Source organism: Trachypithecus francoisi, unplaced genomic scaffold (assembly GCF_009764315.1).
Source record: "Trachypithecus francoisi isolate TF-2019V2 unplaced genomic scaffold, Tfra_2.0 Lachesis_group3, whole genome shotgun sequence".
In the NCBI taxonomy this organism is placed as follows: Eukaryota; Metazoa; Chordata; class Mammalia; order Primates; family Cercopithecidae; genus Trachypithecus; species Trachypithecus francoisi.
The window spans coordinates 10,307,567-10,322,817 of record NW_022681468.1 but is presented as its reverse complement, the minus strand read 5'-3'; the positions used below and the strand labels follow the sequence as shown (position 1 = coordinate 10,322,817).

The 15,251-nt window shown below is 44.4% G+C and overlaps 2 protein-coding genes across 7 annotated transcripts in view; one reads left to right on the top strand and one right to left on the bottom strand.

Moving 5' to 3' along the window:
* Positions 1 to 11,296: 11,296 nt before the first annotated feature.
* On the bottom strand, positions 11,297 to 12,085 carry LOC117071441. Its single transcript, XM_033191413.1, has one exon. It carries the CDS (start codon positions 12,074 to 12,076, stop codon positions 11,396 to 11,398), a length of 681 nt encoding a protein of 226 aa, XP_033047304.1. The 5' UTR covers positions 12,077 to 12,085; the 3' UTR covers positions 11,297 to 11,395.
* Positions 12,041 to 15,251, top strand: part of PAPOLA (poly(A) polymerase alpha) — a 66,369-nt gene continuing 63,158 nt past the window's right edge. For 3 of the 6 annotated variants that reach the window (XM_033191408.1, XM_033191412.1, XM_033191410.1), the window contains exon 1: positions 12,041 to 12,263. In XM_033191408.1, coding sequence (XP_033047299.1) covers positions 12,256 to 12,263 — 8 coding nt within the window. In that variant the 5' untranslated portion in view covers positions 12,041 to 12,255. The remainder of the gene's footprint in view (positions 12,264 to 15,251) is intronic. The other 3 variants (XM_033191411.1, XM_033191409.1, XM_033191407.1) reach the window with 1 other exon arrangement.

Genomic DNA, 15,251 nt, shown 5'->3' with positions numbered 1-15,251 from the left:
TTCCATCTTAAGAAACCACTGTCTTTGCTCATCTAGAAGAAACAACTTCTCATCTGTTTAATGTTTTATCATGAGATTGCAGCAATTCAGTCACATCTTTTGTCTCCACTTCTAATTCTACTTCTCTTGCTATTTTCATCACATCTGCAGTTACTTCATCCATTGAAGTCTTAATCACCTCAAAGTCATCCAAGAGGGCTGGAATCAACCTCTGTCAAACTCCTGTTAATGTTGTCATTTTGACTTCCTCCCATGAACCCAAAATGTTCTTAATGGCATATAGAATGGTAAATCTTTTCTAGAAAGTTTTCAATTTACTTTGCCTAGATCCATCAGAGGAATCACTATCCATGCCACCTTTAGCTTTATGAAATGTATTTCTTAAATAATAAGGCTTGAAAGTCGAAATTACTCCTTGATTCATGGGCTGCAGAATGTTTAGTTAATAACACGAAGACATTAATTTCTTTGTACATCTCCATCAGAGCTCTTGGGTGAGACTACATGCATTGTCAATGAGCAGCAATATTTTTTTTTTTTTTTTCTGAGACGGAGTCTCGCTCTGTCGCCCAGGCTGGAGTGCAGTGGCCGGATCTCAGCTCACTGCAAGCTCTGCCTCCCGGGTTTACGCCATTCTCCTGCCTCAGCGTCCCGAGTAGCTGGGACTACAGGCGCCCGCCACCTCGCCCAGCTAGTTTTTTGTATTTTTTTAGTAGAGACGGGGTTTCACCATGTTAGCCAGGATGGTCTCGATCTCCTGACCTCGTGATCCGCCCGTCTCGGCCTCCCAAAGTGCTGGGATTACAGGCTTGAGCCACCGCGCCCGGCCGAGCAGCAATATTTTGAAAGGACTCAGTTTTGTTTTTTTTTTCTGAGCAGTAGTTCTTAACAGTGGACTTAAACTATTCATTAAACCAAGCCATTGCACAGCAGTTCATGCCTGTAATCCCAGCAAGTCAGGTGGCTGAAGCAGGGGATTGCTTGAGCCCAGGAATTTGAGGCTGTGATGTGCAATGATCACACCTGTGAATCGCTACTGCACTCCAGCCTGGGCAACATACTGAGACTCTGTCTTTTAAAAAAATTTTCAGTAAACCATGCTGTAAATAGATGTGCTGTCATCCAGACTTCATTGTTCCCTTAAGAGAACACAGACAGAGTATATTTAGCTATACTCTTCAGGGCCCCAAGATTTTGGGAATGGTAAATAGACATAGGCTTTAACTTAAAGGCACATTAGTGCCTTCAACTTAAAGGCACATTAGTTTCTAACAAGAAAGTCAGTCTGTCTTTTGAAGCTTTGAAGCTGAGCATTGACTGCTCTTTAGGTAGGAGAGTCCTAGATGGCATCTTGTCCCAGTATAAGGCTGTTTTCGCTATGTTGAAAATGTCGTTTAGTGTGGCCACCTTCTTAAATGATTTTAGCTAGATCTTCTGAGTAACTTGCTGCGGCTTGTACATCAGTTTCACCTTGCACTTTAGGTTATGGAGATGGTTTATTTTCTTAAACCTCATGAACCAACCTCTGCCAGCTTCAACTTTTCTTCTACAGCTTCTGCACCGCTCTCAGCCTTCATAGAATTAAATAGAGTTAGGCCCTTGCTCTGGATTAGGCTTTGGCTTCGAGGAATGTTGTAGCTGGTATGATCTTCTGTCCAGACCATTCAGACTTTCTCCACATTAACAAGAAAGCTGTTTTACTTTCTTATCATTTGTGTGTTCACTGGAGCAGCACTTTTAATTTCCTTCAAGAACTTTTCCTTTGCATTCACAACTTGGCTAACTGGCACAAGAGGTCTAGCTTTTGGTCTATCTCAGCTTTCAATATGCCTTCCTCACTACTCTTAATTATTTCTACCTTTCAATTTAAAGTGAGAGACTTGTGACTCTTCATTTGAATAGTGAAAGGCCACTGTAGGGTTATGAATTGGTCTAATTTCAATATTGTTGTGTCTCAGGGAAAAGGTAGGTCCAAGAAGAGGGACAGAGATGGTAAAATGGCTGGTTGGTAGAGCAATCAGAACACATTTATCAATTAAACTTGCTGTCTTATATGGGAATGGTTTGTGGCGCCCCAGAACAATTACAATAGTGACATAAAAAATCACTAATGAATAATAATAATAAACTTAGAAATAGTGCAAGAATTATCAAAATATGACACAAAGATATGAAATGACCACATGCTGTTGGAAAAATCGTGCTGATAGACTTGCTTGATGCAGGGCTGCAAAAACCTTCAATTTGTAGAAAATGGTATCTGCAAAGTGAAGTAAAGTAAAGGGCAATAAAATGAGGTGTGCCTGTTTATTCAAGCCCTTTGCTCACTTTTTATTTGGGTTGTCTTTTTGTTGTTGAATCGTAAGAGTTCTTTACATGTTATGGATACAAGACCCTTGTCAAACGTATGATTTGCAAAGATTTCCCCCATTCCATGGCTCTTTTCATTCTGTTGAGACTGCCTTTTAAGACACAAAAGGTTTTAATTTTGAGAAAGTTTAATTTACCTATTTTTGGTTTTGTTTCACTGCACTATTTTTGGAAACTATTTTTTTTTTATAATTTCAACTTTTATTTTAGATTCAGCGGGTAACATGTACAGGTTTGTTACATGGGTATATTGTGTGATGCTCAAGTTTGGGACACAAACGACCCCATCACTCAAGCGGTGAGCATAGTACCCAATAGTTAGTTTTTCAACCCTTGTCCCAGCCTTTCCTCCCATCTCTAGTAGTCTACAGGGTCTATTGTTGCCATCTCTATGTCCACGAGTACCCACTGTTAATTAGCATAGGATAATGGCCCCGAGCTGCATCCATGCTGCTGCAAAAGTCATGATTTATTTTTTATGGCTGCACTCTATCCTATTTTTGACCCTTATATATATATATATTTTTTTTTTTTTTTTTTTTTGAGACGGAGTCTCGCTCTGTCGCCCGGGCTGGAGTGCAGTGGCCGGATCTCAGCTCACTGCAAGCTCCGCCTCCCGGGTTCACGCCATTCTCCTGCCTCAGCCTCCCGAGTAGCTGGGACTACAGGCGCCCGCCACCTCGCCCGGCTAATTTTTTGTATATTTTAGTAGAGATGGGGTTTCACCGTGTTAGCCAGGAGGGTCTCGATCTCCTGACCTCGTGATCCGCCCGTCTCGGCCTCCCAAAGTGCTGGGATTACAGGCTTGAGCCACCGCGCCCGGCCCGACCCTTATATTTTAATAAAAAATATCAATAAAAAGAATACATTTTCCACAGTTTGAAATCATTAGTCTTTATAATAGTTACATTTTCATGCCTTCATTTCATGACCTTGCTTCCTGGTTTACTGAAAACCAAAAAAACAAAACAAATCAAAAAACAAGCCATCAAAAGAGAGCTTCTTTGTCTTCATGGGGCATGGAACCAGTAAAATAAAAAAAAGAATAAAAGAGAACTTCTTTTTTTTTTTTTTTTTTTTTTTTTGAGGCGGAGTCTCGCTCTGTCGCCCGGACTGGAGTGCAGTGGCCAGATCTCAGCTCACTGCAAGCTCCGCCTCCTGGGTTTCCGCCATTCTCCTGCCTCAGCCTCCCAAGTAGCTGGGACTACAGGCGCCCGCCACCTCGCCCGGCTAGTTTTTGTATTTTTAGTAGAGACGGGGTTTCATCGTATTAGCCAGGATGGTCTCGATCTCCTGACCTCGTGATCCGCCCGTCTCGGCCTCCCAAAGTGCTGGGATTACAGGCTTGAGCCACCGCGCCCGGCCAAAAAGAGAACTTCTACATTCTCCCACTACAAACCTATCTCTGCCTTCCCATCTGCTACAGAGAACTGTGTGTGCTCCCGTCTGAGGTCAGCCCTCAACTTCTGCCCTTGCTCCTGTCCCTCCTCACATTATCAGATTCAACTCTTAAAATTGCTCTCTCGTAGCTTAATTTTTCCCTTCCTTCTGGATCATCATGCCAAGCTTTAAACATGAGGTACTAGCTTCCGTACTTGAAAACAAGACAAAACCAAATTAAAATGCAAAAACCTTCCCACACCTCCACATCCTCCTCCAGCTATGGTCCCAATATAGCAAGGTTACTAGCCAGCTCCATATTTCCAAATTCAATTGGTAATTCTCAGGCCTCATCTTACTGGGTGTCTCTGAACATCTGACATATTTTATCATTTCCTCCTTGAAACACTTTCTTCCCTCCATCTGAATGTCTCATAGGCATGCTAAACTTTAACATGGCCAATGCTGATTCCTGATCCCCCTCCTCCCTCCCCTCTACCTGCTGCTCCCCCATCTTCCCACCTCAGTTATTGGCAACTCCATCCTTCCAGTTGCTCAGGCCCAAAACTTTGGAGTCATTCTTGATTCTTTTCCTTTTCTTTCTCTCTCTTTTTTCTTTTCTTTTTTTTTTTTAGATAGAGTGGCTCAATCTTGGCTCACTGCAACCTCTGTCTCCTGGGTTCAAGTGATTCTCCTGCCTCAGCCTCCTGAGTAGTCAGGATTACAGGTGCCTGCCACCACGCCTGGCTAATTTTTGTATTTTTAGTAGCGACGGGGTTTCACTATGTTGGCCAGGCTGGTCTCGAACTCCTGACCTCAGGTGATCCACCTGCCTTGGCCTTCCAAAGTCCTGGGATTACAGGCATGAGCCACTGTGGCCGGCTCTTTTCTTTTACCCCCCATCCAATACATCAATGTATTATATTGGTTCCACTTTCAAAACGTATCTGGAGTCTCTGTGCTTCTCATCCTTCCAACACTACCATCCATTAATCCATTAACCCATGATTCCATTAATCTACGAATGGGTTAATGCATGCATGAGGACAGGGCCCACATCGCCTAAACATCTCTTAAGGGTCCCACCTCTCCATACTGCCACATTGGGGATTAAATTTAAATATGAGTTTTGGAGGGGACAACTATTCAAATCATAGCAAGCTGGTATCATTTACAATAAAACAGGTAGGGGTAGCCTAAGGAAGATGTGTAAGACCTCTACGGAAAATTACAAAACATTACTGATAGTAATTAAACATGAAATAAATGGAGAAATGAAGGGACAGACCATATTAATACTTTATAAAACCCAATATTGTTAATACTTCAATTCTTCCCCAAAAATGATTTATAGAATCAATGTAACTCCAATGAGAATCCCAGTATCTTTCTCTCTCTCTCCCTTTTCTTCCTTCCTTCCTCCCTTCCTTCCTTCCGTCCTTCCTTCCTTCCTTCCTTCCTTCCTTCCTTCCTTCCCTCCCTCCCTCCCTCCCTCTTTCCTTCCATCTTTGCTTGCTTCCTTCTAACTTTGTTTTTTGGGGGGATGAAAATCAGTAATCTGGGCTGGGTGCGGTGGCTCACGCCTGTAATCCCAGCACTTTGGGAGGCGGAGACGGGTAGATCACCTGAGATGGGGAGTTCGAGACCTGCCTGACCAACACGGAGAAACCCCGTCTCTGCTAAAAATACAAAATTAGCTGGGTGTGGTGGTGCATGCCTGTAATCCCAGCTACTCGGGAGGCTGAGGCAGGAGAACTGCTTGAACCCGGGAGGTGGAGATTACAGTGAGCCAAGATCACGCCATTGCACTCCAGCCTGGAGCAACAAGAGCGAAATTCCATCTCAAAAAAAAAAAAAAAGAAAAGAAAAGAAAAAGAAGAAAAGAAAAGAGAATCAGTAATCTGGTTCTAAAATGTATATGGCAATGCAAAGGACCTAGAATAATCAAAACAATTTTGAAGAACAAACCTAGAGGACTTAAACTCTCCAGATATCAAGACTTATTACAAAGCTACAGTGATTAGAACAGACACATACATCAACGAAGCAGAATCAGGAACCTAGAAATGGACCCACACATTTATAGTCACCTGACTTACAGCAAAGGTGCCATGGCAATTCGATAGGAAAGTATGATCTTTTAAATAAATGGTGCATGGCCATCAGCTAGAGATCCACATATTAAAAACAAAGCCAAGCCTTGTTCTCTCTTTTTTTTTTCCTTTTTGTGGAGAACGGGGTCTCGCTGTATTACCCAGGCAGGTCTCAAACTCCTGGGCTCAAGCTATCCTCCCGCCTCTGCCTCCCTGAGAGCTGGGATTACAGGCATGAGCCACCGCGCCCGGCCCTTGTTCTCTATCTCATACTGCACACAAAATTATTTTGAAGTGGAGCATATAATTCAATGTGAAAGTCAAAATAAAAAAGTGGCTGGATGTGGTGGCTCATTCCTGTGATTCCAGCACTTTGGGAGGGTGAGGCAGGAGACCTGCTGGAGGGCGAGGCAGGAGAATTGCCTGAGGCCAGGGATTCCTGATCAGCCCGGTGACGTAGCTGAGACCTCATCTGCACTAAAAATAAAATAAAATAAAAATTAGCTGGGCACGGTGGCATGCACCTGTAGTCCCAGCGACCTGGGAGGCTGGCGCAGGAGGATCAGTCACAGCACTGCACTCTAGCCTGGGTGACAGAATGTAAGACTTTATCTCAAAAAATAGATATATAAAATAATGGCTCAAGCCTGTAATCCCAGCACTTTGGGAGGCCGAGACGGGTGGATCACGAGGTCAGGAGATCGAGACCATCCTGGCTAACACGGTGAAACCCCGTCTCTACTAAAAAATACAAAAAGCTAGCCGGGCGAGGTGGCGGGCGCCTGTAGTCCCAGCTACTTGGAGGCTGAGGCAGGAGAATGGCGTAAACCCGGGAGGCGGAGCTTGCAGTGAGCTGAGATCCGGCCACTGCACTCCAGCCTGGGCGACAGAACGAGACTCCGTCTCAAAAAAAAATAAAATAAAATAAAATAAAATAAAATAAAAGGGGATATGAATTTAATGAAAGGACTGCTCAAGAGTATAGTACTCATGGGATAAAAATGCTTATATTATTATTTTTATTTTAGTAATTAATAAGTCTGGTCTTTAATTTTTTGAAAAGTACTGGCCCAGTGGATCATCAGAGTTCATTACTGGGATAAAAATCTCTCTGTCACACAGTATGTCCTATGACTACTCCTAAATGACAGTAAAACACAATTCATGTAGTTCCCTCTACATGAAGAGTTTCTGCTCTCAAAAACATTTTCGTGTATTTTTTGTTTGTTTGTTTGAATGCACTGTGGGCCTCTGGGAACCAGTTTTGAAATTCTTTCCACTATTTATGACATTGTTCTGTGGAAAATGCAATCCGAATGATACAGTGGTTCCCCCTTAACTGGGGTTTCTCTTTCCTGTTTTGGTTACCTGTGGTCAACTGTGGTCTGAAAATAGTAAATGAAAAATGTTAGAAATAAACAACTCATAAGTTTAAAATTCCGTACCACTCTGAGTAGTGTTATAAAGTCTTGCGCCTTCTTGCTCAGGTGGACATGACTCATCCCTTTGTCTGGTGTTTCTACACTGTATACACACACTGTATACACTGCCCGCCAGTTAGTCACTTAGAGCAGCCCTCTCCATGATCGGGTCAACTGTCCAGTATTACAGCGCTTGCGTTCAAGTCACTCTTATTTTACTTAATAATGGCCCCAAAGTGCAAGAGTAGTGATGCTGGTATATTGTTCTAATTGTTGTATTTTATTATTGTTGCTGTTTACCTCTCACTGTGCCTAATTTATAAATTAAACTTTATCATAGGTATATATGTGTAGGAAAAAACATAGTAAATACAGGGTTTGGCACTACCCTGTTTCAGGCATGTGCTGGGACTCTTTGAAGGGATCCCCTGGGGGTAAAGAGAGACTACTATACTTAAAATTCCAGTAGAACACATCTTCCCCCTTCTCTGCAGCCAGAAGAAAACAGAGACCAGCAGCAGCCGGAGGGAGGTGTGGGCAGGACACAGGACAAGCAAGGCAAGGGTAACACTAGACTGGTACCAATATACTATTAATTGGTCTTATCTTACTCTTCACTTTCCTTGGCTAGAGTTTTATTCTTAACTGGGTCCTAAATAGGATCTGTGAGCTAGCTGTGAGCATCTAGCTCATTACTCATTCATGAAATTTGAGTTGGAGTAGTTGCTGGGTGTATATAAGGTCCTTCCAGAGCCGAAACATGATTCCAAGCCATGATTCTTGTTTTTAGAGTTTATAATGTTTCCAGCTCAAATTTCTCCTCTTAGCTCCGGAAGCATATTTTCAACTACCTCATAGACATTTCTGAATGTCTCACAGACAGTTCAAAATCAACACATAGCTACTACTCTCTCAATCTCATCCACTTACCTAGTTATACTCCTCTATTTCCTATTTCATTTATCAGTAGCTCCAATCACTGTCACCTGCCCCCACCCAGAACCTCTGAAATCACTTTGGTCTTCTTCCTCTCCATTACCTCTCACATCCAGAATTAGCTATGCCTTCTAAATCTTTCTCAAATTGCTCCCTTCCTCTCTTCCTTATTTCAAATTTCATTTCTCATCTGAACGATTGCAAGAGCCACCTCATCCATCTTCCAGCTTCAAAACCTCTCCTAGTTCAAATTCATTCCTTACACTTTCAGTCATCTTTCCAAAAATATCAATGTAACCTCACTCCTGTTTTAAAACTTTCAATGGCTCCTCCATTCACAAAAAGAAAAATTTTAAATCTCTCAGAATTAACTTCAGGTCTCAGATCAAAAGTCAGTTGCTCTGAAATCCTTCTCTGTTTGAAGTCGGCCTCCACCATAACTCTAATGCCTGGTTTATTAATGCCTCTTATCACAATCTATAATTCCCTTGTCTATTTATGGAGTCATTATATGCTCTCCCATCTCCCCCTACTCCCTTTATTATGAGACATGGTCTCATTCTGTCATCCAGGCTGGAGTGCAGTGGCATGATCTTGGCTCACTACAGCCTTGACTTCCCGGGCTCAGATGATTCTCCCACCTCAGCCTTCGGAATAGAGGACTACAGGTGTGCACCACTATGCCCCTTACCTTCTGCCTCTCACTTAACTTTCCAGCTTTATTTTCACCACTCCTCACTAAATATTTTGTGGTTTAGTCACTTCAAAAGTCTCCCTTTCTTCAAATAAATTATTTGCACTTTTAAATTATTATTATTATTTATTCTTTTTTTTTTTTTTTTGAGACGGAGTCTCGCTCTGTCTCCTAGGCTGGAGTGCAGTGGGGCCATCTCAGCTCACTGCAAGCTCCGCCTCCCGGGTTCATGCCATTCTCCTGCCTCAGCCTCCCAAGTAGCTGGGACTACAGGCACCCACCACCACGCCCGGCTAATTTTTTTGAAGTTTTTAATAGAGACAGGGTTTCACCGTGTTAGCCAGGATGGTCCCGATCTCCTGACCTCGTGATCCACCTGCCTCAGCCTCCCAAAGTGCTGGGATTACAGGCGTGAGCCACCGCGCCCGGCCTCATTTTATTTTTAAAAATTGTTCTCTTTACCTGAGATGCCCTTCTACTCCTTCTGTCCACTTACCAAACCCTAACATATCAGGACATGTCTGAAGTGACCTCTTACATGAAGTCTACCTTGACTCCATCCTCAACCCTCGATATTGTTCCTTTTAAATGTCTTAGGCAAGTAGCGTGGTATCTAGCACATTCTAGGTACTAAATATTCATCAGCTGGCTATCTAGCGGCCTCATTCTATGGAAGGCTGAAACAAAAATAGTTTGAAGCAATTATAGACCAAAAGCATGGATGTTTAGCGTCCCTCTCTTCACTGCCTTCTGAGATGCCTGGCAGAGGACAACATAAGCTGAAAAAGTCCCATTCTTTTATTCATAAAGTACATCATTAGTGCATTTTTTTTTTTTTTTTTTTGGACAAGGTCTTGTTCTGTTGCCAAGCTAGAGTGCAGTGGCACGATCAGGAATCACTGCAGTCTCGACTTCCTTGCCTCAGGTGATCCTCCCAACCTCAGCCTCCCAAGTAACCGGGACTACAGGTGTGTGCCACCAAGCCCAGCTAATTTTTTTGATTTTTTTTTTTTAATAGAGACAAGGTCTTGCCATGTTGCCCAGGGTGGTCTAGAACTCCGGAGTTCAAGGAATCTTCTGTCTCTCAAAGAGCTGGGATTACAGATGTGGATAAGCCACTGTGCCAGGCCCCAGGGCATAGCTTTATAAGCAGCTTTTAAGTCCACAGCCTTAATACATTATTGAATTTTCTGGATGTCAGATTTTCAGTCTTTTAGGGACAACTATGCTGCTGGGTCCCCAGCCAAAGCCACCTTGATGACAAAAGGAAACAAGACTAACTGGAAGAAATGAGAATCAAACATAAGTCTGTTTCCAAATAAGCACTATTTAATGGAAATGAAGGCCACATATATAACTTAAAATTTCCTAGTCATCACATTTAAAAAAATAGGTAAAATTAATTTTAATAGTATATATATATATATACATTTTTTGAGACAAGGTCTCGTGTCACGCAGGCTGGAGTGCAGCAGTGAGATGATGACTCACGGCAGCCTCCACCTCCCACTCCAGCAATCCTCCTACCTCAGCCTTCAGAGTAACTGGGACCACAGGCACGTATTACCATGCCCAGCTAATTTTTTTTTTACTTTTTGCAGAGACAGGGGTTTCCCTATATTGCCCAGGTTGGTCTCTAACTCCTGCTCAAGCGATCCTCCCACCTCAGCCTCCTAAAGTGCTGGATCACAGGTGTGAGGCACCGTGCCCGGTTTACATTTTCTTTACTGCAATATATCCAAAATATTTCAATGTGCAATCAATACAAAAAGTGATCAGAGAGGTATTTCACATTCCTCGAACTGACACCCCGTGCGTATTTTGCACTTTCAGTGCATCCTAAACGAACTAGCCTCATTTCAAGTGCTCAGTGGCCCTCAGTGGCCAAGGGGCTACCTAATGGACAGGGCAGGTTTAAGGACAGGTCCTGTGCTTTTCCCACTCGGAATCACTAGTCCTACTAGACATTCTGTGAAAAAAGGGAAAGCCTTTGTGAAACTTCCTGAGGACTCACAAATGCGTATTATTACATGTAGAGTTTAAAACTTTGGTGACTGCAGCGTCCTGTATATGGTTCTTTCCCTCCTCCTCTCCACTAACCCCCATGTGACACCGCAGAACTTATAATTCGTTCTAATTCGCAGATGGAGGGCATATGAGAGAGGAGGCTCTGCCTCAAACAAACACTTTCTCCCACTTTTGCCGAGAGGTCGCGAGAAGGTAGACTTCCAGGTCCCACCTGAGATAGATTACGGGCTGGAAACACAGTCAAGGGAAAATGACGACCAAGACAGCCTTTGCTAAAATGCCAGCGGTGACTGCCATTGATGTTCCTATAAAACAGGTCAGCTCTGTCAGGAAGTTTCAGTGCATCATTTGTTCAAAAGTAAAATCAGCCCGTGTTCCAGAATTCGGGAACCGTCCTCACAGTCCTAACCTACACATTTATTAGCTCAACAAATATTTCAGCGCCTGGGTCAGGCATCAGGAATACACTGGTGTTAAAACAGACGGAAAACTCCCTCTGGGTCCACTGGGTGGGACGCAGTCTGGGAGGGAAAGGGAGTACTGGGGACAAGTTTTCGTCGGCTCTGGGATAAGACCTCTCGCCGTATCACACGCGGCCGGCACCGCTGCCCGGTAAAGTACTTGTTACTTTGCAGTCGAGTACGAAGCGGCTGAGTAACCGGTTCCAACCCAAGGCAGCGACTCATGCGAGTCGTTCTAAGCGCCGCGCTGTGGGGTACACACGGTGCACGCGTGGGTGCCTCAGCCCTCTGGCAAGCGCCTTCAGGGACTGCGCTCCACGAAAGAGCAGCCGCCGCGACCTCAGGCGGCGGGAAAAGTGGGACCTCACAACGCGCCGGAAGCGGCGCCTCGTGGGTTTGGGATCTCTCCGGGTTCTTCCTTGCGCCGTCCACGTCGCATTGCCCATGAGAGCGTCCCCGCCCAAGGCACAACTCATCTCCCGGAGCCTCCTTGACCGTTCCCTTCCACCATCTGACACCCACCACTAAGAGTGAGAAGACCGGCGTGATAATTGCCCGGCCGCCGGCGGCCGTTAAGAACTCCGCTTCCCGTGAGGCTTCGCGGCGGACGGCGCTGGTGCGCAGGCGCGCGCACGGCGTGCGTGGTGGCGTCAGCAGTTCTAGAACGTTGCTGTGGTAGCGCTCGGGCGCCATGTTAGGACGAAGGGGAAGGAGGAGAAGCGCTTAAAGCGGCGGGAGCGGTGCGGGAGAGGGGTTGGACCCAGGGCTGAGGCAGGCCCCCCCCTCCCTCCCGCCTCAGTGGATCATGCCCAGGGCGGCAGTGGCGGCGGTTGCGGGGGGGAAGTGACTGGGCGGTGCCGGCGCGGGAGACGATGCCGTTGTAAGTAATTTGTATTCTGTTTTCTTTCGCTCGCCGGCTGGGCCTTTGGGGGGCGTCCGGGAAGGGGAAGGGGTAGGCGCAGAGGGTGGCACGCGAGCCCGACCCTCCCCCCGGTAGGAGGCAGGCAGGACTGGGGACCTTCCTGTTCCCTCGTCCGCTCGCCGCCGCACTTCTCTCGTGTGCTGGGTTCCCGCGTCCCCCGACCCTTCCTGGCTGGGTCAGCTGCCGTCGGGCCGGGGGCCTTCGCCTTCCGGAAGAGCTGGAGGAACCTCTTAACTAGCCCGGCCACTCCAGCTTCTCCGCCCAGTCCACAAAGAAAACCAAAACAACCACAAAACAAAACATTGCCTGGCGGCAGGGAACCGAGACCCTGCTCCACGCGGGATCAGCACTGGGGGTTCGGGCTCGCTGTCGGCGCCCCTCGGGCCCATTCGATGTTGCTTTTCTGTTCCTGGTCTGCCTCATCTTGCTCACTCTCCCATTTCCAGATGCCTGTGTTGTGCGCCAGAGTTAGCTCCTTTCCACTGACCTTGTCTGAATGTAGGAGCACGAGTTAAAAGCCCAGCTTTGAGCGTTGAGTCCCCCTGCCTCCAGCTCCGCCCCAGTCCTCCCTAGCATTCACGGTCGGTCGGAGAAGGGGGCACTTCCCAGGGTGCCCTCTTCCCGAAACGACTTATGTATTGCTTTCCCTGTTTTGTTTTGATGGGGTAACCGGGTTTCATTCTGCTTCCTTCTTTCTCTGTCTCTGGTGATACTTTTTTTTTTTTTTCTCCTGGTTGTAAGGCTTAAAGCTAGTCTCTATGCTTTCTAATCCCACTACGCGTTTTTCTTTTCTTAGAGGGTTTTTAAAAAGTTTTTTTCTCCCCTCCCCCTTTCTGATAATGAGATATAATTTGGCAGCTCATTGCCAGTAGATTACGGATTTTTTTTTTCTGCAAATATACAGCATTGTAGAGGCCTAGATAGTGAGACCGCATTTCTTCGGTTTTTGAAGATTGAAGCGTAAGAGTGCCTCTTTGAGACCAGGGACCGAGTTTTCTTCATCTTAGCCTCAAAACGCAACATGTAATTGACAGTCAAAGTTTTGGTTAAATTCAGGATAAAGATTTTTGTGGTTTCTAGACGTCGAATGTAGTAACTCAGATCTGTTTTTTTTTTTAAGTAAGGATAATTTCTTTTGCACATAATCACCGATTGTAGTTTTACAATTACACGTGTGTGTGTCGGTGTGTTTCTTTACAGGTGAGACTTTAACTTTGACACAGACCCTCATGACTTCTATCGAAATTATGTATTTTAAAATGATTTTTCATGGCTCCCACCCATCTCCTTAATGTTATTAAGTTTATCACATCTGTGATGAAAACGTTTGTTAGACTTAATTAACTATACTTGTCTAAAATCTTGGAATCTGCATGGTTTCTGTTTATCGATTTTTTTCCCTTTCATGGAATGATAAGAGACCCTAGGAGAACTGAGTCTAAGCAAGATTTTTGTGGTGGTTCTCAGTTCAGTAGGAAATAAATGTTTGCAGTGATGTCATGTGATGACAGCGTTATTAACAGTTAACATTTTGCTGTCTTTGAAAAGGGACTTCTTTTTCTTATAATCATACTAGCATTAAAAATAATAGATGTACACCTTAAAAGGCTTCAATGAAGAAATAACATTAAGTCATTTTGTGTCTTTTTTCTAGGAATTAAAAGTACTTCTATACCTACTTTTCCCCTTCTTTAAAGAGGGAAGGTATACATTTCTGTGAAAGACCTTAGGTATTTCAGATTCTTCGTGAGTTCGTTCAAGTGTGTAAAATGGAAGACGGGGCCAGGCGCGGTGCCTCACGCCTGTAATCCCAGCACTTTGGGAGGCCTAGGCAGGTAAATCGCTTGAGGCCAGGAGTTTGAGATCAGCCTGGGCAGCATAGCAAAACTTAATCGCTACAAAAAAACACATAAATTAGCTGGGCGTGGTGGCTCATGCCTGTAATCCCAGTTACTTGGGAGGTTTAGGTGGGAGGATTGCTTGAGCCCCAGGAGACCGAGGCTGCAGTGAGCCTTGATCATGCCACTTCGTTCCAGCCTGGGCGACAAAGAGAGACTCAAAAACTAAGTATACCATAATTACTATAGTGAACAGTAGAGAGACCAAAGAATTAAAGAAAAATAGGGCTTCTTTCTCATGGATTTGCTTGGTTTTTCATGTACTGCTGTCACACTGTCATAAATTTTGTATTTTTGATGTGTTGGATTGTGATTTCCCCGCTATATTGTGTTTGACTTTCATTTTTGGGACACCTGTCCTAATGTTAAATTTGGATGGGTGAGTGGCATTGGGGCATGGACCCTAGGTGAGTTGTCAGAATGAATTTAAATCAAAATTATCGAATTTTAGGATATTACAGAACATTTTGATCAAGGGTCCATATTTTGTCTAGATTTCATTTGTAGCTACAAACATACTTTTGAAAAGATTATAGTCTGATTTAAGAGCTATGGTGGTAAACCTTCTGAAAGTTTTGATAGTCTTTGGATCCATTAAACAGAGTTTCTCACCTAGTCATTATTGACATTTATGCCAGATTCATTCCTTGCAGGTGCCTGTCCTGTGTATTGTAGTTTGTTTAACAACATCCTTGGCTTCTACCTACTGGATTCCAGGAGCTCCACCCCTCCATTTCCCCAGTAATGACAACCAAAAATGTCTCCACATATTGCCAGATGTGCCCTGGGGTGCAAAATCTGGTTGAGAACCACGGCATTAACAAAAAGTGTGATGCCCTTATGGAAATTAGATATATTTCTGCCCTACTCTGTGTTGGTCAGATATTTTTGGCATCAGCTCAGTTCTGAGTATCAGACGTATGATAAAAAGGTGTAAAGTAAGAGTAACCAGTATCAGTAGCATTATATGCCTCATGCATAGAATGTTGTCGAAGTTACCAAAAAGAGTTACTGCAAGACTTAGGTGAGACAATAGCTTTCCTCTCAA

Excerpts from the sequence above, each read along its gene's own strand:
- LOC117071441 (XM_033191413.1), bottom strand. The coding sequence starts at position 12,076 with ATGGCGCCCGAGCGCTACCACAGCAACGTTCTAGAACTGCTGACGCCA.